The following is a 24,250-nucleotide window of genomic DNA, read 5'->3' as shown; positions in this document are numbered from 1 at the left end:
TATGTGTACTAATATTATTACCTTTGCCGCACAGGTGTAGAAATAGCCTAGAGCTTTTACGTAACCTGCCTCAAGCTACAAAGCTAGTGAGTGGTGTGGTGCTACCATTAGAATCCAGAGAATCTGACCTGGTGTAACCTCGTAGTTATACACTCTGAAAACAAAAGAGATAAGCCTCAAGCTCACAGATTAGCCCAAACTATTTTATAGTGACCTCCCATACAGGTGAATCTCTGTTGAATTGCCAAAAATATTCTGGCTGAATTCACTGCCAAGCTGTCATCTTGGAGAATCCTAACCAGGCACCAGGACCATCATCATTCATTTACACTCCTTGGTTTCCAAAAGACTGGGAACGGAGTGAAGACCTGGACATTTCAGCTCAGACCCACACTGGGAGAAGCTGTGTGTCCACCTGTCCCTCCCCAGGCCTCCCACGAGTCCTTGTCACACTCGCCCCCTTGGGGGTCACTTGGCCAGGGTGTCTGGAATCTCAACACACCTCATAATAATTAAACTGAGTACGGCTATATCTGTGCCAGTTTCCCTCTCCTTTATTATTACAGCCCCAAAGCCTGTAAAAGCTTGGAATCTATTAATTTGATGTTTATAGCTGGAATTTCCACTCATTATTACCTGTGAAAGGAAGAGTCAATTTAATACACTTGATTTCCAAAATGCTACGCAATGAAGCCAGAGCCCATTACAGTCATAGCTAGTTACTGTGAAGTGCAACAGTATACGTTCCTAGGAAAAAAAATAAAATCCCCGCACCTAGCAAGAGGGACTTAGTAAAAAACCTGGGAGACTTAATGAGGCCCTCAGCAAGCTAACGAGACCCTGCTTCAAAATAAAAAAATAAAAAGGGCTGGAGTGTAGCTCAGAAATAGAATGCCCCTGGGTTACGTGTGTGTGTGTGTGTGTGTGTGTGTGTGTGTGTGTATTGAATATATATTCATATACATAGCTTTGCGGCTGAACTGTATTTTGCAAACCTGATGGAAAAAGCTCCCCTCCACCAGCTCTGTTCCGAGAATGCCATTTAGCTGTCATGGGCCTTATCCTCCTGCAGCTGTGAGGAGACCACGCGAGCCAGGGAGGACTCAATGAAGCTCATCAGTATTTAGAAACTAAAAATAGAACAAGGAAAGAGCTGAATGTCAGCACAGGTGGGCGAAAGGGGCTTTTAGCAAGTGTCCCCAAGACCTACTTCTGGGCTGATTCTTGCTACTCTTCCCAAGATTGACAACCGCTGGACGCACTGCAACACCACAGCCAAGAAAGAAAGCAGCCCAGCCCTCTCTGCGCCAGGCCAGGCCAGCCAGGGAGATCGCCAGCCCAGCAGAGCCCGCCACCAGGTCAGCCCCACCGCTCCAAGCCCTGACCTGTGGTGGCAGGGACACCCCTGGGTCATCGCTCCCACACTCAGGCCTTCTCTTTGTGTTGTTGTTTTCAGTGCTGGGATTAAGCCCAGGACCTCCTGCATGAAGACAAACCAGGGCCATCCTCCTTCCTACCCCCATAGTGGGGACTGAACCAGGGGCCTTCTACCTCTGAGCTCCATCCCCAGCTCCTGTCTCAGCCTCCCAAGCACTGGATCACAGGCTCGGGTACTGGGAGGTGGCAGACAGTGCGGGGTGGACTCTGGCTGAAGGGACTGAGTGCTTAGGGGCTGCCTTGGGGACCGTATTTTCCCTGGCCCCTTTCACCCTAGCTCCCAGCATTTTGGCTGCCCTGCACCCTGCTGTGCCCTCAGCAAGGATGATTCTGACTCACTAATGGCCAAAATCAACAGAGCACATGCCAAAAGCCACTTTTCCTCCTAAGTGGTTTCTGGCAGATATTTTGTCACAGTGATGAAAAACGGTCTAACATAACCTCATTCAACTGGCCGAGCCCAGGACTGAGCATCAGAGCCTCGGTCCACCGCGGCAGGAGGAGCCAGCCAGCGTCGTTCAGGCTCTCCTGCTCCTCCTCTGAGCACTGTGAACAGGGCGGGGCACCAGCTCCTCTCCAGCAGCACGCGGCACCTGCTCTCCCTCACTGACCGCCCCTGGTTGACAGGCTTATAGTCTGCGTGTTAATGAACCACTCCAAAGGGTGTCAAAGAGATACAGAAGCAACAGTAAAGGTTTCACCACTTGGGGCCCCTTTCTGCTTCTTCCCCTGGACTTGAGATGCTAACAACACCAATACTGAGGCCGGCAGCTGCCTGGGAGGCAGGCCTTTCTGTCCCTGCCTGCATCTTCTTTTTTATTATTTTTTGGTGGTACTGGGGTTCCTGGAAGCCCTTCTACCTCCGGGCTACACTCCCAGAACTATTTTATACTTTTTTATTTTTGGAAACAGGGTCTCTTAAGCCAGTGAGGCTGGCTTTGAACCTGCGCGATCCTCCTGTCTCCGCCTCCCAAGCGCGGGGATTACAAGCGTGCGTCACCACGCCCTGCCCTCCCTGCATCCTCCAAAGCTTTGATGTCCCAGTAAATTCCTGATTTTTTTTTTGCGGGGCAAGGTGGGGTACTGGGGATTGAACCCAAGGGCATTCTACCTCTGAGCTGCACCCTCAGCCATATGTATACACACACACACACACACACACACACACACACACACACACACACATTTTTTTTTCCAAACAGGGTCTCACTAAATTGCTGAGTCTGTCCTCGAACCTGCAATCCTCCTATCTCAGCCTCACAAGTACTGGGATTGCAGGTGTGCACCAACATGCCTAACCAATCCATGCTCTTTAAGGCTGAAAACACATACAATGTATAGGCAGTCCCCTGCCCATTCGGCACATAGTGGAAATGCAGGATCCAAACAGGATGACTTCAAGAAGTTACCTCACACTGATTTATGTGTCAGGCACACTATGAGGCACACACATATGTCAAGCACTTGTCCTGCCCTTTAAAAGCCACCACGAAAATGCAGGTGATACAGAGCAAGATTGTCAAAACACAGCAGAGATTATGTTAACAGGAAATTTGGACGAGGAACCTACTTGTAGCTGGTATGTTCTGCATAATGAAGTGTCTTAGTAACCAGGGGTTTTGCCAGTTGATCTGGACCAGAAACAGGAGGTCTGGGTTTTTCCAGGTAAACAGCTGCCCCTGTGGTGGGACTGGTGCTGTGACATCATGTTTCAGGGTCGATGCCAGCCTCGTTCCAGCCCCACCTGCATGTCCCCAATCAGAATTTCAGAGTCCCAAGTCCTTCCAAAACAAGGAATGCTTCCCCAGACAGCAGCAGAAGAAAGGTATTTCTACTGTAGTTTACAGGAAGTGGCAATAACACAATGCTTACGTTTAACAGGTCTTTAAATAACACAGCAGACTCCATCGTTTTCAGTAAGTCACTAACCTCAGCCTCAGTTTCCACATGTAAGGTCAGAAAAGTAGTACATATTACAAAATGTGAATGCATTAATAGGACTTTTATTAAAACAACTGGCCTAGTATTTGACATGTGGCAAAAAATTCATAATGTTGTAATATTATTATTTTATATTACAAATGTAAGTTATAGTTTACTCTCGGTATTATATAAATTGTAGTAGTTTACTCTCGGTATTTATTATATAAACTGTGCTGTGGATCAGTTACAAGCACATCCATGTGTCACGTCACAGTACCGTTCTAAAAACTGCAAAGCTCAGTTTGTGTGGTCCAGCACCAAACCCTGGACCACAAATCCCTGCCCTCAAAGCCCTGCCCTAGCCAAGGCCAGAGTGAGCCACCAGCATGAGCCTCCTGATCACTGACCCCAACTAGCACCTACCAGACACAGCCCCCGAAAGCTAAGTGTGCATTCAGTCTCCATGCGTGTCCTGAGCCTTCTGCCACGTGTCCCCACATTCTGAGGGAAGGGCATGCCCCCACCTCCCCAACCTCACCATGATGGCACACGGTAGAAGCCTGCAGGCTGCTCTACCTCTGTTTTTATGATCTCCAAGACCAAGCCAGCCTGGAGGACCCACCACAGGGTTGCTGATGCTGAGATATCAGAAGGTTCTTTAAAGCCCCTAGCCTCTCCCTTTGCCCACATCCCCAAGCAGGAGCTCTCATTCCTGGATTACTGCCCATTCCCGTCCTCCACTGTCACCCTCGGGCTCAGCTCTGATGCTCCCACAAGCTGGACAATTTCTTTTCTCCTGTGAAAAAAAGCTCTTCTTAGCATCTGGACCTCCAGAAATCTCTACACAGAAACCACATGTCACTGACCTTTATGAAAAAGTAGAAGACATGTCTAATTGTTCTGGGCTACATTCTAAAAGATAAATAGCTGCTCAGGACAGATACAGAGTGGGAGTTCCCAACTGAAGGACCAACAGCGCGCTTCATCCCATCCTGCCACTATCTAGCTCTTGAGTCCGCAGCTGCCTCCAATGTCCTAGCATTTTGCTCAGCTTTTAGCAGGCGTCTGAAAAGTAAGAGGCTGAAATCGGCTCGGTGGATGCTGGGAGCTACCATTTATCATGAAGGGATGATAGGGTGGTGTGGATTTGTGGGCCCTAGGCTTGATTTATGAAACTGGTTTTTGCAAATTAAAAAGCTCTCTGAATCCTGTGGTGTGAGCTAGAACAGTAAACTTCAAACTTTTAGGCCTTATTCACTGCAAAAAATATGCTCTACAGGGTAACCTAATCCACACAGACACAACATGTGCATAGTAATTTTCTTCTATATTCTAACTAATTTATTCCAAAAGATGATTTACTACAACACATTAAATTCACTCTGCTGCTCATAAAAATTTGAAAACCACTAGTGTGGTACAGAGAGGAGGAAGGGGTGGCCATTGCTGACATGGTAAAAAAAAAGCAAGGAGTTCTTGGGTCGCAGAGGCCTCGCTGTGGAGTTTAGTTTCATGCTGTCTGTCACGAGCAGTCATTCATTTCACAGGCAAACAGGTATAAGGATTCACAAACATAGATCTTGCCTTTGAGGAGCTTGAAGTCTCCTCTGGGGTCAGGTGGGGCGGAGCGTAGACAGAGACAAATAAAGACTGTGTTAGCAAATGGCCTGCCATGATAGGGCCTGGGGCAGTGGTCCAGGCAGAGGGGACAGCACAGAGGAGAGAAAAGGCACAGAATGTCCAGAAAACTATCCCAGACTCCAATGCCTCCTCCAGAGGGAGGTTTGGTCAGATGCGGCACCTTATCCTGCGGGTCGCTGTTGTGACTATTCCTGCAAAATATGGTCAGCCCTCAGGAATAGAGATGGAACGGAGGCAAGCAGAGTGCTCTGACTCCAGGTTCTGGGGGGAGGGGGCTTCCAGAGGTGCTGCCCTGTGGCCTCCCTGGGGAATTGGCCCCTGTGGTGTGTGGATCTGGCCCAATTATGAAGCAGTGTCTCAGGTATATCTTAATACCTTCATTGAAGTGTAATTTGCATAGCATAAAAATCACCCATCTTACCAACATCACAAAGTTCCATCACTCCTAAAAGATCCCAATGCATGCTGACAGTCATTCCTTGTTTTCATTCTAGCCTGATACAACTATAATCTTCTTTTTGTCTCTATAGATTCTGAGTCATTTTTGAGGTTTATCCATGTTACAGCATGAATCAGTAATTCATCCCTTTTTATCACTGAATAATATTCCATTATATGCTAACACATTTTGTTAATTTATTAATCAGCGGACAGACATTGGAGTTGTTTCTCCTTTAGAGCCATTATGGATAATGCTGCTGTGAACGTGCATGTACAAGTTTTTATGATACCATATGTCTTCATTTCTTTTGCGTAGTATCAGAAGTGAAACTATAGCCGGGCATGGTGGCACACACTTATAATCCCAGCATTCAGGAGGCTGAGACTGGAGGATCACGGTTCACGGACAGCTTCAGCTACTTAGTGAGGCCCTCTGCAACTTAGTGAGACCCTGTTTTAAAATAAAAATACAGCCGGGCATGGTGGCTCACACTTGTAATCCTAGCATTTGGGAGGCTGAGACAGGAGGATCGGGGTTCACAGACAGCCTCAGGTACTCAGTGAGGCCCTTTGCAACTAAGACCCTGTTTCAAAAAAATAAAGAATAAAAAATATGGCTGGGATTGTACCTCGCAGGTAGAATGTCCCTGGGTTCCATCCCCAGTACCGGAAAAATAAATTAATTAATTAATTAAAAAAATACTAAATAGGGCAGGGGTGTAGCTTGGAGGTCAAATTCCCCTGGTTTCCATCCCCAGACCCACCAAAACAAAAAAACCAAGAAAACAAAAAACAAAGAAGTGGAACTTTTAGGCCATATAGTAAATGTTTCTATAACTTTTTCAGGAGCAACCCAACTGTCTTCCAAAGTGGCAGGTCCATATTCCAATCCTACTAGCAATGAATGCCATTTTATCCACATCCTCAGGTATACAGTACTTTTAATTTTAGATTTACATTTATTGTGGATGAAGCACAACGTGAATACAATTTTGACAAGCAGGCCTATGGACCCTGGAGTTCCTGTGGCCTTTAAACTTACCTGACTTCCAAATTTCATTTAGATTTATTTTTAAAGATTGTCAGAGGTGTCTAATTGGAAACATGCTTAAAATCATTTGGTGTCACAATGCAATCTCAACCAACTAAACCTCATGGTCATAGGAAACTGGGCCAGAATTTTATCAGAGGGGGGTTACCAAGGAACCACTCAAGACAAATGAGCATATGCCTCACACACAAAATGGAGTATCAGGGGGGCTCCTACGTGTGGGTCCTGCAAACCAGCTACAATTTATAGGTCAGAGGACTGTCTCTTTAAATCTGATGCAACTTACATTATATCAGGTGATGAGATACAAAACAGAGACCCTGCTTCCAGAAAAGAAAAGAAACAGACCTGGCCTCAAGAGGACAAGGAGACCAATCAGCACAGGAAACCTCTGCTGCCTTGAAAACCCCAGGTACCTTTTGCAAACAAGCACACAAATTAAAGGAGGGCGAGGGGCCAACTGGCAAGAGCTTTGTTTGGGAGATCCCAGGGGGACGTCAGGCTTTCAAAACCCCTTCCATACATACGCCCAATCTAGAAAAAAGCCCCCTCTCTGGGACCTGGGCCTCCGAATCTCAGCGTTATCTCCAGTGGTCTAGGCTTTTCACCTGCAATAGGTCCCTCCATCACAGAGGGCTTCCTCCTGGGGAGCGACCCCTTCCATTCCTAATGATGAAGATCTATCATCTGCTAGCACTTTTTCTGGTGCAATCAGTTCAAGGGAGGTTTAGGTACCAGCTGGGCAGGTTCCAGGAGATTTCCCCTGCTAATATCCAGTCACTCAAGGAAAACAAAGGAGTCACTACGATTAGGTTACCATAATTTAAAGAAACACCGTTCCTCTTCCTTGTCCTCTTCCCCAAAATGTGTAGACCTCTACACTTCACTTTTTTTTTTTTTTTTTTTTTTTTTTTTTTTTTTTTGCGGGCCTGGGGGTGGAACCCAGGAGTATTCGACCTCCAAGCTACACCCCTGCCCTGCCCTATTTTTTTTTTTTTTTTTGATGGTACTGGGGTTTGAGTGTAGCCCTTCTACCTCCGGGCTACACTCCCAGACCTATTTTTACATTTTTTTTATTTGGAAACAGGGTCTCCTAAGCCACCGCGCGGGGCTGGCTTCGAACCTGCGCGACCTCCTGTCTCTGCCTCCCAAGTGTGGGGATTACAAGCGTGCGCCACCACGCCCGGCTGCGTTTCACTTTTACATCCGCACTTCTCCCAAAATAAAAGCAGCTCATATCCAAGAGATGGTGAGTGCAAGTTGTGTCTTTAAAATACTCAACTGGGAGAGCATATATATTGTTCAGACCAAATAGTGTCTTGTTTGGAACATCCCTGTGCCGGGCAGCATCTGTATGAAGCTGTCATAGTGCTTGTTTGTTTGTTTCTGCTTCTTATTTTTTTTTTTTTATTTTTAGTAGTGAGAATTGAACCCAGGAACATTCTACCTTGAGGCTACACCCTCAGCCCTTTATATTTTTTATATTGAAACAGGACCTCTCTTAGTTACAAAGGACCTTGCTAAGTTGCTGAGGTTGTCCTGGAACCTGCAATCCTGTGGTCTTGGCCTGGTATTATAGGTGTGCACCACACCCAGCAACACCATAGTATTTTGTTTATTCATTTGCATGGGAAGAAATCTTTCCCTCTGCTGGAGCTGTTGATTTATTTTAAAAAGAGGATAGAGCATTTGGGAATAGGGAATCAAGCACTCCCAAAAAGCTTTGCTCTTGCCAACCACTCCAGAGTGAGACACCAGCAGCAGAACCACGGACCCCTTGCTCCCACAGCACCTACACTCTAAGGCAGCTTCAACTCCAAGCGCCTTCAGTCAGGCAACTGGCAGCGTGCATGATCCCAACGGCATGAGAGGAACTGGTGGAAATGGCTGCAAAGCCCCTGCAAGTTCAGATGCCCTAGAAAAATCCTAGGATGTCACCTCCACCAGAGTGAACACTGCCCCCACAGGCTGAACCCTTGGGGTGGTGGAATGCACTGCCTTCTACAGAGCAGTTACGCCCCTGAGAAAAATACTGGGGCATCTCTGCTACCCGAATGGCACTAAGGGCTCTTCTGAGAAAGTTGGATCTGTCCCTCAAGTTATTAATATTTTGGAAAATCTAAGCTCTTAACCAAATATTTCTCATCTCTTGCTTATTGAAGATTATCAAACCATCTTTTTCCCTTTAAAATATGTCTTGGGCCAGGCACGGTTATGCATGCCTGTAATTCCAGTATTTAGGAGGCTAAGACAGGTGGGAGGCAGCCAGCCTCAGCAACTTAGCGAGGCCTTTGACAACTTAGTGAGGCCTTGTTTCAAAATAAGAATAAAATAGGGTTGAAATTGTAGCTTGAAGATAGAATGTCCTTGGGTTCAATCTCTAGTAATACACACACACACACACACACACACACACACACACACACACACACACATCCTCCAGGAGGGAGTTTTTAATTTTTTTTCCTAAAGCACCTTCTCCAGCAGTGAGTATGAAATAAAACCTGAAAACATGCTCATTATCTAGTTGTATGTATAGTTGCTTTGACAATCATGATCACCATCGACCTCCCCTCCCAATAAGTAGGCATACAACAGATTAAATAACCACATACTACATTTGGGGGTTAAGTAAGAGATATTTATGGGTTGTTAAACAAAATTCTGTGGGATTTTCTCAGTAAAAAAAAAAAAAAAAAAAAAAAAAAAATCCGTTAACCTGATGTCTAAATTCCATCTATTCCATTTCCCAGGTCTCAAAAATTTACCCAAAGATTATAGCCTTCAAATAAAAGTAGGACTGAAAGAGTCTGTGGATATACATTCTTTTTTTTTTTTCTTCAGGCAAAAGCTAGCACCTCTTTGACCTTTAAATCAAATCCTTGTAGGCCCATTGGGGAAGAACAGGAGAGTAATGTCAGAAGGATGCATCTCCTTGACCCTGAGAATGAGGCTTTTCTGCATCCCAAATAAACCCGCTAATAATAAAAACAGCAATGCACAGATCAATCCAGGATCATCAATTGAAAGTCTTAGACTTTTCCATTTCAATATCCCTCTTCCTTAAAAACTATTCAAATGCATGTAACATTATGATAAAGTCTTAAATTCCGTATTCCTAAAAACGTGTGCCTTCTACAATTTCTCTGACGCCATACAGAACCTTATGAAAAAAAATGCTGTTACCGCATATAAATCACTAACTCACTCTGCAACATTTTCAGGCACGTGTAAATTTCTGTGAATATATTCTGTTTTTCCGAAAGTAACCTGTACTAAGTCATTTTTATGATTATTTCTTTAATACATGCTTCTCACATTCATTAGAATTGTTTTATTACCGTATCCTCAATATTGTAATAATACTAGTCACATAGCAGTCACTCAATAAATATTTGCTGGATGAATGAATAAACCAGCGTGAAATAAACAAGAGAACACAAACTATCTTTAACCACTGAGGCCAGTGATCTGAGATGTGGCCTTGCATCCGAATTACCAAGAGGGCTTCCTGATGCACAGTTGCTGGGCCCATCCGTTCCCACGCTTTCTGACTGAGTAGGCCAGGGAGGCAGGATCTACAAGCTAATCCCAAAGCTGCTCGTCCACAGATTTCACTTTTAAAATCACCAATGCAGGGAGCTAGATTGTCAGTCAGCTCTTAGAAAATCACAATGCACAGGCTAATTTTTACTGAGAATCTACCAGCTGCAGAGCCCTCTACTCCCTACTGGGTAAAGAGCACAGGTTCTTGCTCCAAATACCATCTAAATCTACAACAACAGGGTATACCTGTGAGGGGACAATACACAGACACATGTCCAAAACAGCAAGAAGCAGTTAGCCTAGTCACACTAAAGACACTTCATGTCTCCAGTGCACCTCTTTACGATGTCTCCTACTGTGTGATGCAATATATTATTATCAGGTAGAAATTACTAACCCATAATGCACAGGCATCCCTCTCCACACTACCTCACTCCACTGCACTTACTAATGGGGTTTCTTCTGAGGCCAGGCACAAACTGCACTGAGGGAGCCCAATTCAAATCTTATCTATGTTGCACGTATTTTAGCATCTCTAAGAACCAGAGTCATGATCAACTTTCAGTCCTCAGTGGTCAGAATAAAGCAGAAGCATCCATAAAGTACCTATATAATTTCCACCACTGGACTGAACTCAATCCAAACTCCATGCAAACTCAATCCAAAGAAATCCCAAATTCAGAATTTCCCATCATGGCACAGGTTTCTAAGCAGAGCCAGCATTAACTTTCACATGCATACTTTTCTCATGACCCTGTTCTGGATTTGGGTGTATTAATAACCAGATTATAATCAGAGAGGGTATTTAATTGGATAATGGTTACAAGTACTTTGAAGATATAAAGTGCCCTATAAATGCTAAATATTATTATTATTATTTAAATATAGCTTGCAATTACTGCTTACAACCTAATCCACCCACCACCTTGCTATAATTTGATTACAGGCAGCTAAAAAAATACCTAGAGGTAGCAATGATGAAACCCTATCCATGTGAAGCTCTGGATTTTTACCCTTGGCATGAATAATTCATAGGTATTTTAAGTGAAGGATTAGGTTATAATCTCTAGTAAATCAAGGCAGTTGTTCTCTACAAGATTAACAATCCTAATGCTGTGTCCATGTTAATAGTTTCTTTCTTATGAGCCTCGTGGAAAGTTGACTTGCGCTGAATCGCACAGCTGTTCACTCTCTTGGCTTCTGGTTCTATCTTTAAGTTTCTGATTATAATCTTAAAATATGTATCTCTATATAAAAAACTTTGGTTGAAAAATCAAGATCTTGATTTTAATAATTATCTATCAGGAAAAGGGTTGAACATGACCTCTGCTGCAAGTGGTTTCTGGCTCATCTTAGTATCTCTTGTGACCACAAATTCATTCGTCTCCAATTCTTAAAAAGGAGAAACCCAGCCAGAAATGGTGGTGCATGCCCGTAATCCAGTACTTGGAGGATGGGACAGGGGGATCGCAGGTTCCAGGACATAGTGTGGTAATTTAGTGAGAACTTGTTTCAAAATAAATTTTTAAAGGAGGAGGGGGCTGTGATGTAGCTCAGGAGTAGAAAACCCCTCTGGGTTCAATCCTTGCTACCACAAAAAGAAAGGGGGGAAGGGAGGGAGGGAGGGGGAGGGGAGGGGAGGGGAGGGGAGGGGAGGGGAGGGAGGGAGGGAGGGAGGAAGGAAGGAAGGAAGGAAGGAAGGAAGGAAGGAAGGAAGGAAGGAAGGAAAGCTGATTCCACACATCTTCCAAACACACTTGCTAGATGACTGTTCAAAAAGAATGACAGATTAGATATAAACATTTCTACACATTGCACAAGGATACCAATGCTAATTCTGAAAAGATTCAGAAGTTACATTTAACACATGCTAAACTGACACTGGGCACCTAACAAACAATATAACAAGGAAGACATGCCTTAAAAATAACTCTTCAATCTAACTAATCAAAAGAAGAATACAGATCCAATACCCAATACCAAGTGAACCCTGGATTGACAATCTATCAGATAATGACAGGATGAGGCCCACCAGTCATGGCCGTATAAGTCCCACGAGTGGCGGCTTCGGGGCCAGCCAGTCACACACTCAGCCACTGAGTAACTGTATGATCTTTCTTTGGTAAATTAATTGACTTTTCTAAAGTTTCTGTGTTCATCTGTAAACATGAAACTGGAAGATAATTTTGCAATGTCAAAAGCTTTAAATATCATATAAATATTTTCATTCTAAGTTCATTTCTGAGAAGTTATCCTAAGGAAAAGGATGCACACAAAGACTTACTTACAAGGATATTTATAGAAGCACTATCCCAAAGAGTTGGAAAACTGGAAATTACCTCCAGCCTCTCCAGTAGGAATTGGTGAAATATATTATGATACATCTGTACAATAAAAGTCAGTCTAAAATTAGTAGAAAGTTGGGCATTGACTAAATTCTTTACTACATGTTAAATATTTTAAGCATGATAATAGTATTGTGAAATGTATTTTAGGATGCACACTGAAATTAAATAATGTTTCTAAATAATATGGCAGAAGAATTTGAATAGAAGTACAGCAGAAACAAGTTTACCCACGAAAGTCAGTTGTTTAGGAGAGGAATCACTACACTATTCTGTCTACTTTTTATAAAATATTTATTGTGAATTCATTCACATTCCATAAAATCCACTCTTTTGAAATGTCCAAGAGCTTTTTAGGTTTTCAAGAGTTGTGTAATAATCTAGACTAATTATAGGGCATTCACAGCCACACCCCACGCCTTCTCCCCGTCACCCCAGCACCACTAAGCCACTTCGAGTCCCTATGGATTTGCCTTTTCCGAGCATTTCTTATAAATGAAATCGTGCAAATGGTGGCACGCGTTTGGCTTCTGGCGCCTCACGTAATGTTCTCCTGTTGAAGGATACATCAGCACTCTCTTTCATTGCTGTCCGGATAGACTACATTTCACTTCTCGTTCATTAGTGGATAAGACATTGGGTGGCTTTCTCTTTGGGACTACCATAAAAATTCATGTACAAGTTTATGTGTGAATGATATTTTACCTAGACGTGGAACTACACTATCTACATTTAACATTGTGAGGAACTGTCAAACTGTTTTCCAAAATGGCTGTATCATTTTACACATTTCAATCAGGAATGTTTGCGCATTCCAATATTCTGTCTACTTTTACATTATGTTTAAAATTCCTCAGGATAAAGAGCTTTAAACGTTATTTTATAGAAGACTAATAGTCCAAGAAAAGGATGATTATTATAAAGTTTTAAAAACAGGTTAAAGATAATATAAATATGATTTCAATTTTCTTTTTTTTTTTTTGGTATGGGGATTGAACTCATAGGTGTTCTACCTTTGAGCTACATCCTCAGCCATTTTTATTTTTTATTTTGAGACAGGATCTTACTAAGTTACTAAGGGTCTCACTGAGTTGTTGAGGTTGGCCTCAAATCTGAGATCCTCCTGTCTCAGCCTCTCAAGTACTGGGATTACAAGCATGTGCCACAGCATCCAGCATAATCTTAATTTTTAATGCTATCTATATTTAGTTTTACATAAGGAAAAAAACTACTCATCCATATACCAAAGTATAAATGTAGTTAACCTAAGAATCGTAAATTTGAGTAGTATAGGAACTATTTCTGCTTTTTCTCCATTTTTCTAAATTTTCTGCAATAACCATGTATTGCTTTTATAATAAGTTTTTTTAGTTAATTAAACAAAACTGTAGCAATTCAGCAGTCTTTGCTCTTTTTCAGCCTACCTTTTGTCCTGGTTATTCACTCAGGTTAAGATCCTGCCCAAATTTCAGTTCCTAAAGTTGGGTTCCCTTGGCACAGAAAATCTAAGCTTTTCATTGTCTACATCAAAAGCATCGCTATTTGCCTAAACTGATTAACTGAGCCGTGTATGCCCTTACCACCTAATTAAGTTGATGTGGCTGCCTCACAGTGAGCATCGCTGTGTTAAGGGTGTTTTAGACATGGAAGTAGCTTGATAACCAATTTCATAGCTACACTTTGCCCGTTGTTTTTGTATGGTGGGAATAATTGTCTCACTAAGAAGGCCAGATGTCAGCAACCTGCATAGCATGATATAATGGGCCTCGGCTCTGCATTTGGGTCTGATCATTCACTAAGACCAAGAACTTCCCTAAACCCCAATATCTACCTACAAAAGAAGCAAGTTGAATCATTAAAACCTAGATAGACAGATAAATATATAGTTCACTAAATATATAAAAACAATCTTTGTTTTTCATTTTCTCCTTCCTTAGCTTACCTCATTAATGGTTTAATAATTTTTATCATGTTTGTGGCTTTATCAGAAGCTGCTGCAACCAATATTTCACAGTTGTGAGGGGAAATGAATAAATAAGATCCCTTCTAAATAAATAAATTTTATTCATTCAACTGATATTTAATAGTTATCAAGTGTCAGGCACAGTTCTAAATTGAAATAATGGTAAACACGCAAGCAAGATATCCCTATTCTCAGCTGGGCGTGGTCATTCACATCTGTAATCCCAGAATTTGGGAGGCTGAGGCAGGAGAATGGCAAGTCTGAGGTCAGCCTCAGCTACTTAGAGACCCTCACAACTTAGTGAGTCTCTGTTTCAAAATTTAAAGAGAGAGAAGATAGATAGATAGATAGATAGATAGATAGATAGATAGACAGACAGACAGACAGACAGTTCATTCAGATAGAGATAGACCAATAGATGATTGATAGATAGTTTGTTCAGATAGAGATAGACCAATAGATGATTGATAGATAGACAGATAGATAGACAGATAGTTCATTCAGATAGAGATAGACCAATAGATGATAGATAGATAGATAGATAGATAGATAGATAGATAGATAGATAGCTCGCTCAGAGGTAGAATGTTCCTGGGTTCAATCCCCACTACCAAAAACAAAACAAACAAACAAAAAATAAGCCCTATTCTCACAAAGCTCAGGTCTCAGTGGAAGGAAACAGGTTTTTCTTTTTCTAATTTCAGATAGTCATAACTGTTGTAAAGACAAGTGCTAGAATCAGATGATTATAAGGTAGAAGAAAGAGTTGCTTTAGAGGTAGGTACCAATGAAAGCCTCTCCCTGGTAAGCAACCTCCACAAGGAACCTTGACCCTGAAGCAGGCTGACCTGGATGACATACAGGATGTGGCAGAAATCACGGTGTGTAACTTCCAAGGCTAAGTCATACACTCTGCTGTCTCTGCCTTGCTTTGGGGGGAAAGCAGCACTGTGCCCTGAGAAGGCCCAAGCAGCCAGTGGAAGGAAGCGCCTCCTGCTAGCAAGCAGCTGGATGGGTGGAGGTCTTGGAAGGATTTCTCCAGCCCCAGCTAAGCCCTTAGGAGAGCGCTGACCTTCCCAGCGACCTGCTGTGACCTCAGGAGGGCCCTGGAGCCCAAACCACTCAGGTGAGCCACTTCTGAATTCCTAACAAATAACAAATGGTAATTATTGCTTTAAGCCACTAAGTTTTGGGTAATTTGTTATGCAGCAGTAGATAAGTCATAGCACAGCCAGCATCTGATCTAAAACCCAAATAATAAAACCCTCTATATAAAAATCATGTGGTTAAGTTTTCTGATATAGGAAGTACAAGAAAGAGCTTGACATCTGAACAAACTATTAAAGATCAGAGTAGCTGCAGAGATTGGTTAATAATGGTCTAAGACTATTTTCTTGATCTGACTATCACGGTACAGAAACTATGCCAGTGTTGTCTACAGCTCAAACCCACTGAGCTTGTGCTGAGTGACTGAAACCATGAATGAATAAATGAATGCTGCCACGTGCACTTCTCACCCTAGAGGTCATCACAGTTCACAGAATCATAGAATACTAGACTGCTTCCAAGTTATACTGCACCCGGATTTGAACCCTCTACTGCATTCATCAAACAAATGTCAGCATTATATATACATATTCATATATATAAATATATATATATTGGATTGCTAAAGTCTACAAGTATTCAGTTTAATCCATACTGCCAAGGTTCTAATTTCGTTTCTTAGATAGCACTTGAAAATCTACCCTTGCTTCAGATTCTAAATGCGTTAGCACCCAGGGCAGTCCCATTATTCCATCTTCAAAGATCAGAACTACATTTTAAGTCATAAATCAGAACTTAATGGATAAAAAAACAAGATCATCTAAAAAAAAGGGGGGGGGATGAGTGATTACAATGTTAATTTCCAGTTCTTTGAGTTACTTAGTTTGCAATGTCTCTGTGTCTCCTAGAATTAAGAATTCATGGCTACTTAAATATCCTCAGCCCTGTCTCTAGTTCCTTATCACAAAAGAATAACAGTGTTGAACATCTCCAACATTTTCTAGTCCAAACTTACATGTGAATAAACTCAGGCTTGAAGGGTGAGGTGTCAGAGCCAGCCCTGTGACTCTGGGCTCTAACTCCCAGTGTCTCTCCAGGAAATGTCACCATCTCCCAAACTCAATCCACTGCCATCTATCAAGATAAAAACCTAATGCCATCTTCCAGTAGGTAATGGAGGAAACATAATCCTTCCACCCTCTATCAGTATTTAACAATAATAGTAATCATAAACATAAGGATATTAAAAAGACTGGAATACCCTCCAAACACACACACACACACACACACACACACACACACACACACACCTTCACTCATTGCTCTTGGAATTCTAACTAACAGAATTTTAGCAATTTACCTCTTTCAAAACCTAGAATATAGAGATGATGGAGGCCATTTTCTACAGCAAGGAAACTCTAGAACAGGAATTTCTACCCAGGACTCCACATTACATTTCTTGTCATTGGTGCCCTGCCATTGTACAGAAGTAAAAGCTTTAAAAATGGGTGAGGTGTAGCTCAGAGGTAGTATGCCCCTGGGTTCAATCCCCAGTATGGGGAAAAACAAAACAAAAATGCAATCTTAAACCATGTGTTTAAACCTATAATCCCAGTCCTTGGAGGTTGAAACAGTAGGATGGCAGGATTGAGACCAGCTTCAGCAATTTAGCAGGAGCCTCGGCAACCCAGCATGACTCTTCTTCAAAACAAAAAAGAAAATAAAAAGGGCTGGTGTGTAGCTCAAAGGTAGAACACCTTTGGCCTCAAACCTCAGTACCAAAAATAAAAACAACTAACAAACCTCTGCGAAGCCTGATGGGAGGCCAGCAGAATTTCAAATGGCCTTGACCATGCTAAGGTATAGTCTTTGTTCTGTAGACTAGGGAGTCAGGGACGGCCTTCAGAAAGAGCTAAGTAGACTAAGGCCATGCCTTAGGAAGACCGAGGTGGCTGCAGTGCACTGGACACAATGGTCAGAAGAAGGCTGGCAGTAGACACAAGACACAGAGGTGCTGGGTTCTGTCATGGATGCTGCTCAGGAAAGAGTAACTACAGCAGGGACGGGGAGACTGGAGTCCAGGGAACCCATGCAGCAGACATTAAGAACGGGGAAAGTAACTATGTTTTCAGAATTTAGGATGTCCTTCTTGAGACACCTGGGATTGTCCTAGGCATGTAAGAAGTGGATGGAATCATCTTTCTCTAGAGGGAAATAAACTTCCAACCAGAATGGAAGAAATTACAAGCAGAATTATTCCAACAGTTTCTACTTAAATCCTCCCTCTCTCTCCACTGGTAACTTTACATTTATATGTGTAAAATAACATTTCATTCAAAAAATATCACAGAGATTGTCTTGGAATTCTCAGCAGACTGCTAACAAACTAGGTTAGGCCCTGTTCTCAGAGAGCTACTTCCCCCACAGGATGGAAGAATCAATTTGACATTAAAGCATCTTTTAGACGCAAGCTATCCCGAATTCCATCAGAAACAGAAACAGGTTTCAGGTTGTGCTCGGCTGGACATGGCAGCCATGATTCAATCACAGCTGCCTGGGCTGGAGCATGAGAACCACCATCACTGGAAGAAGGAATGGTGCTGAAACAAGAAGGGCACGAGGTCTAATTCCAGAGCAGAGAAAAGAATGGGCCAACTGGCAAGACCCAAAATCAGAGCATTTCAAAGGGCCTCAGAGATAAGGGGAGAAAACATGATCTTCCCACGGAGGAAGCGCATTGCAGATTCTTTCATCAACAAAATATTCCCTGACCTCCTAAGGAGTTAGTTATTCAAACTGTAAACCATGACTTATATTAGCTTTTGTACTAAAGATTACTCCAGCTAATAATGAGTCCCGGAAATGTGCATGCATATTTCTCTAGTGTTCTGATAACTACCAGTACACCCTATTTTATTATGAGGCAGTTTCACTGCAAAGCAAGCACTTGTTTAGCGTCTCTGAAAAACAACAAATGCATTCATCGAAGGAAAAAAGTGTCTATGGGTATGATTTTAAGATACCATTATCAGTTCCTACAAATTTACAGTTTCATTTTAGACCAAATTTAATAAAGTGTTCTGGGGTAATGAATGAATTATGTTTCAAGATGTCCTTAAGAACTGTGAGACCAAGCTGGGTATGGTGGCGCACGCTTGTAATGCCAGTACTTGGAAGGCTGAAACAGGAGGATCGCAGATTCTCGGACAGCCTCAGCTACTTAGTGAGGCCCTCCACAACTTAGTGAGACTCTGTTTTAAAATAAAGGATTAAAAAAAATAGGTCTGGGGTATAGCTTGAAGGTAGAATGCCTCTGGGTTCAATCCCCAGTACTTCCAAAAAGAAAAAAAAAAAAAAAAAACTGTGAGACTTCTGACCAGGTTTTAAGTACTGAACTATATTAGCGTATCATTGTAGGTGCCTACCTAGTCTCCAAGAAAAAAAATAATAATAAAATTTTGAAAAGGCATAAGCATAATAAATATGTTTGCATTTGAATAAATGAATCATCTACACTGAGGAGAAGAAGTAAAAAGAAAGAGAAGGTGGTTTTAGTGAACAATGCTGATGGTCTGGTCAATACGACTGTAAAACTATGACAATCTCACAATTAAGGAATGCCGACACCAGAGAAGCCCAGACCATTGTGTTGGCAACGAAGAGAGAAAAGGTAACTGAGGTGTGTTGAGATGTTACTAAAAACACACCCCCTTCTGATGCCTTTTTCTCAAGATCGTTTCCTATTAGGTACAATCACTGGGATCCAATGTTGGTGGGATTAGGTTTCGTAAAATTCCACTCAATAGCATATTTGCATGGTGCCTTGGGCTTCTGAAAGCACTGCCATAAATCATTTATTTGTTTTTTGAAATCAGTGTGTGAGGAAGCAAGCAGTTATCATCATTCCCATTTTTAGGTTAATTGTGGTTAAATGTCTTACCCCAAATCACAAAACTAATAAGATGTGGACACAGGACCCAGAAGCCAGTACTCATCCCATTCCATCCACCTACACACTCACTCATCCATTTAGTTAATGAAGCCTTTGCACTCAAAGATGGTCCTGTGGGCCCTTGCCAAACTCCCAGTTTAGTGAGGAGACAGAAGGAAAACCTCACACATGATAGCACAAGCCTGAGACATATAAGCATGAGAAGTACAGCTAAGAGATACACACAAAGCTTCCAAATGAGGTCAGTTCTTAAATCTGGATTTTAACAGAGAAAGAAATGGCTAGGCCCGGAAAGGAGCAAGGGGTGAAGGGAAAGACAGGCATAGGTCATCTAATTCTGTTCAAATAGAAAAGTATGTGTGTGTCCTGGCAGAAGCAGAGAGCATGAGATCAGCAGGGGCCATATCCTGGCCTTGAAAGCCTTCCCCTGTGAGCCAGTCGGAGGACAGCCAGGGTGCTCAGGCTGAGCTCACCTTGTATGCAATAAAGCATCCTGGTGACAGTTTCACCTTTTAATACTGTGACATTCTGAAGCAAGAATGACTCGAACCCCAGGTTCGAATGAGTAAACTGCTTGCTGTAGCTTATGTATGTATACACACATTTTCATAGACCCACATAAACAGAGTTTACATCCATAATACTACATGTAATACCTGCATCCACATAGATTATACAAAACATACCAAGACACCATAACCCTCACTTGTAGAGAAATATGAATAATGTGTATGTCCAGCCTGACCCCTTGGGACATGTTCAGATGGGCATGGGTTACTGAGAGGTTACCCGAGCGGGACATCCATCTGTCCTACACTACACATCTGCCTGCGAAGGAGGCGCTGGGGGAAGCTAGACACCCTGAATTCATTTCAAAGGTGCCTTAAAGCTCGATGGTTGCCTATATTACAGCTTACTTGCCTGAAGCAGTCTCCCTTCTAGATAAATAAATTCCACAACCCTGGTGAAATTATTCCTTTCTGCCATTTTTTTGTGCTCAGGCAGAAAATGTATTATTGATTTCTGATTCAGCCACAGACAATGCGACTTAGAGCAAAGAGCACTGAATAAGGAGTCAGGAAACCTAGATTCCCTCCTCAAGCCACACTTCTACCAGCCCTCACCCGGTCCCACTCCCACCCTTGGGTGACCTTGGACAACAGACTTAGCCTCTACTCAGTTTCCCATGTGTGAAATGAAAGGAGTGGCTCCAATTCTATGAAACCTTTCTACCCCAAGATTCAGTTTCTTCGTGAGCTTTAAAAATCAGGACTAGAGCAAATGGATTCCGATTACCTATTTTCTAACCAAAGAAGATACCACTTCCTTTTGCTTTTAAAAACCATCAAATCGTGCATAATTAAAATTATCAGTACTGTCACTGGTCGCTCTGGTTTAAATTATGCATTGTTCCTATTTGGGGAAAATTTAGACTGGGTCCAGTCTAGGATCACTGGCTGAGAACAATAAGCCCCCAAAGTGAGAAGCAAAAAGGCCTCTCAGACAGGATCTGCTTTTAATGCACTGAGCCCAGGGTTTACAAAAAGAGCATTGACTGTGTGCATTAAAGAGCCACCGAAACAGCACAGGACTGGTAGGGCTGCAGTCAATTCCCCTGGAAGCCACTGACCTTGGCTGCCTTTCAGGGGTCAGGCATTTCCCAGGAGGTGGACAGGCAGGCTTGACTGAGGGCTTAGGAACAAACAGACCTCTCACCTCAATGAGCCCACCCTTTGATTTGGGGAGGCGGGGGTAGTGGCCTTTCTTGTATGGAGCGCACCTGCCGCCTGCACACTTCACCCACCTGAGACGGGTGGAAGCCCCCAGCCCTGTGAGATGCAACAGTCCCGGCATCTGCATTTAAGTCTTCCTGCCACCAGTTTCCCCTCCTTTGCCTACCTCCAGGCAGGCAGAAAAACAGGAGAAGAGAACCTAGCAAGCAGCCCAGGCCACAAAGAACAATTTATGTGAACCATGCAGTTATGTCTTCAAAATACAGATTTCAGGGGCACAGGGCTCCCCAAGAATGCACTGTACTCAAGGGGGGCCCCAGGAGCCTTCCTGTTTGCTCCTAAGCCAAGCCGGCTGTGACTGGCATCTCAGAAAACCGCCACCCCCACCCACCCAGGAAAGCCCACCGGAGACAAGTCCAGCCCAACTTAAAATCACATTTGAGGGCTCTCCATTAGAGGAGCCATGTCCAGTCTCCAGCTGGAGGAAACACCACAAGCCTGGCGCATTGTCCAGACCCCTCTCTCCTAACCACTCCCCCACCCCAGCCCAGGCCATCCATCCACCTGATTAACCTGCCAGCAGCAACACCCAATGCAGAAAGTAGGGCAAAGGAACACACGCAGTGGGTAAAACAGAAAGCGGTCCAAAACACCCACCCTGTTACCAGCCCCTACCCCGAGGTGCCCAGAGGGCAGCAGGGAAACGGGGGACTGTAATAATGCATGAATGAGCCGGGCTGCCCAACTACCAGGACAGCCCATGTCAAACCGCATCCCGCTTCTCAACTCCCGCTCTGCCTTGCTGTGAAACCTTACATCTCGGAGGAGCAGATCAAGAGGAATGAGAAAAGGGCTAGAGAAAGAGGCAGGGAGAGGGGTTAATGGGGATTGAAGGGAAAGTATCTCTTTGATCAGAGAGGTAGCTCTTTAAAATATCTGTGGGGGAAGAGGCAATGTCGGGCGAAGCACGGAGATTCAGGTATAGGGCCCCAAGGTTTAGCATCAACCGAACAATGTGTTCCTCGGGAGGGCCAGCGAACTTCCATCCCCGCGTCGGAGAGCCTCCATCAATTCGGTCTCAGCCACCCTCCGATGCATCAAGTGTACGCACTTGCTATTTTCTTTTTAATTTTATTTTTGGCTCAGAGGAGGGAGAAGCTGTCCTCAGATAGGTGCCCAATCTCTCTCGGATCCGCCGCTGCTGCCACCACCACCCTCCCTCACCCCCCTCCAGGCAGGCAGCATCTAATTAAAATGGCAAGAAAGCTCGGCCCCCTTCCCGAAGGCGAGTGCTGGGATTGGGGCTGGGGGTGGGGAAGCGTAGAGGAGGTTGCTCTGGGATTCCTGGTGTTCTGTTCTCAAAACAACAGCAAAATGGATCCTGTATCCGTGATGTCTTAGTCCATGCAATGCAAACCGCGGCGTCTGAGGTGATTCGCGCGAAGGTAGCCTCGCTGCGGGGCTGGGGGAAGGGAGGCGCCCCACAAAGGGCCGGCCACAGACCCCGGGAAAACACGCGCGATCCCCGGGGAGCTCCGCCGGCCGGGAAGCTGAAAACACCTCCCTTCACCTGCTCAAGTTCAGCCATGGGGCTGAAATGTCACCAGCCACAGAGTCAGAAAGCAGGGGCAGGGCCGGGTGGGAACCTTAAATAAACGTGAGCGGCAGGCTGGCCCCGAAGGCAGCGCCGAGCCCGGGCCGCCGAGGGGCAGGGAGGGGAGGGGGCGGCGGCCACCTCCGAGGGGCTGCCCCCCGGACCGCAGGCCACCCCGGGGGTCCACACGCGCGGACAGAGCCTTTATTCACGCGGCTCTCCCAGCCGAGGGGACAGTCGAGGCTCGCGCCTGGGCTGGAGACGACAGCCGGGCGTGCACACGCGCGCGCACACGCACACACGAGCCTTGGGTTTTAAGGCTCTTACACCGACCTAAGATGAAACTGGCCCGGGCTTCGGAGGTCCGGGAGCCCCAGGAGCAGCGCCCGGGGGGCCTGGCCGCCCGCCCGGCCGCCGCAGGTCCCCCGCGCGCCGCATCCCAGCGCCGCCGCCAGCCCGAGCCCGGCCCCGGACCCCGGGAGGGAAATCGGAAAGCATGCCCCGCTCACCCGCAGAGCCGAGAGGTCGATCTCATCCAGGCTGCGAGCCGGGGAGTCGCTCGCCATGTCGACTTCTTCGAGGGAGAAATGGACCAAAACCACCCCGAAGCGTCTCCCTGGGAAATTCCACCTCGGTCTATCTCGCTCGCGTCCTCATGCGGGTGTCGCGACTCCGGCCCCGGCCCGCCCGCCCCCGCCTGCCCGCCCCCAGCCCGGTGCTCGGCCGGGTCCGCGGGGTCCCGAGCCCAGCCTGCGCCGATCTCCCAGCCGGGCGCGGTGCGTGTGGGCTGCGCGCCCCGATCGGCTAAGGGCGCTGGGGCTGCGTGGGTGTATTTAAATGGGACATGCTTCTTCGCTTGTGCGTGGATGGCGGCTGCATTGGCTGTTATAATGAGACACATCAACTCCTCCACTCAGCTGGGGTGGGGGTGGAGAACCACACAGAACTGTCTATCACGGCTTCCTGGGAGGAGTAAGGGGAGGCGTGGTCTCCGGCTGGGGAGGGGCCGCGCTTCCTGACCCCGGCCCCCCGCACCCACGGGTGGGGGAGGGGCGCGCCCTGCCGCCCGGGCCTCGGCGGGCCCAGCGGGCGGAATCGCCTGAGCTGCTCCCGAGCCTGGACCTGCGGATCGCCGGGACCCAACCTGGGTTTCTGTGTGTGTGTGTGTGTGTGTGTGTGTGTGTGTGTGTGTGTGTGTGTCCGGTTTGTGCACTGCAGCAAAATGGCCCTGCAATTGCATCTTGGGGTTCTCGGCGGGGTTCGAAGGCTCTCGCGCTGAAAAGAGAAGCCAGGGGAGGGGGAGACGCCCTCCCTCCTCATTAATTATTTGTGGGGCTGGAGTAAAGCAGGCTGGGGCAACCGGTGCATATAAGGACTTGTGTGCAGGGAAGGGGATCCGCCTCCGGAGCGGAGCGAGTGGGGGGAGCGCACAGGCGCGCGCGGCCCGGGGCTTCGGGGATGCGCGGACCTCGGGGCGCGTCCACCCGCCTCCCGGGAAGCCCGCGCGGGTCCCTCCCTCGCCGCCTCGGGGCTGGGAAGGTGTGCCAGAAGCCAGAGAGCTGGGAGATTTGAGCTCC

At 45.3% G+C, this 24,250-nt stretch overlaps 1 protein-coding gene across 8 annotated transcripts in view; it reads right to left on the bottom strand.

The window, feature by feature from the left end:
• TNIK (TRAF2 and NCK interacting kinase) overlaps positions 1 to 23,239 on the bottom strand; it is a gene marked incomplete at both ends in the record, with an annotated part of 420,471 nt that extends 397,232 nt beyond the window's left edge. For all 8 annotated transcript variants that reach the window (XM_080695833.1, XM_080695834.1, XM_080695837.1 and 5 more), the window contains one exon: positions 23,183 to 23,239. In XM_080695833.1, the coding sequence (XP_080551959.1) occupies positions 23,183 to 23,239 (57 nt within the window). The remainder of the gene's footprint in view (positions 1 to 23,182) is intronic.
• Positions 23,240 to 24,250: the final 1,011 nt, after the last annotated feature.

The sequence above is a fragment of the Muscardinus avellanarius genome (assembly GCF_963383645.1).
Source record: "Muscardinus avellanarius genome assembly, chromosome: 5".
In the NCBI taxonomy this organism is placed as follows: Eukaryota; Metazoa; Chordata; class Mammalia; order Rodentia; family Gliridae; genus Muscardinus; species Muscardinus avellanarius.
Note: the sequence above shows the minus strand (reverse complement) of the source record. Positions and strands in the feature narration are given on the sequence as shown.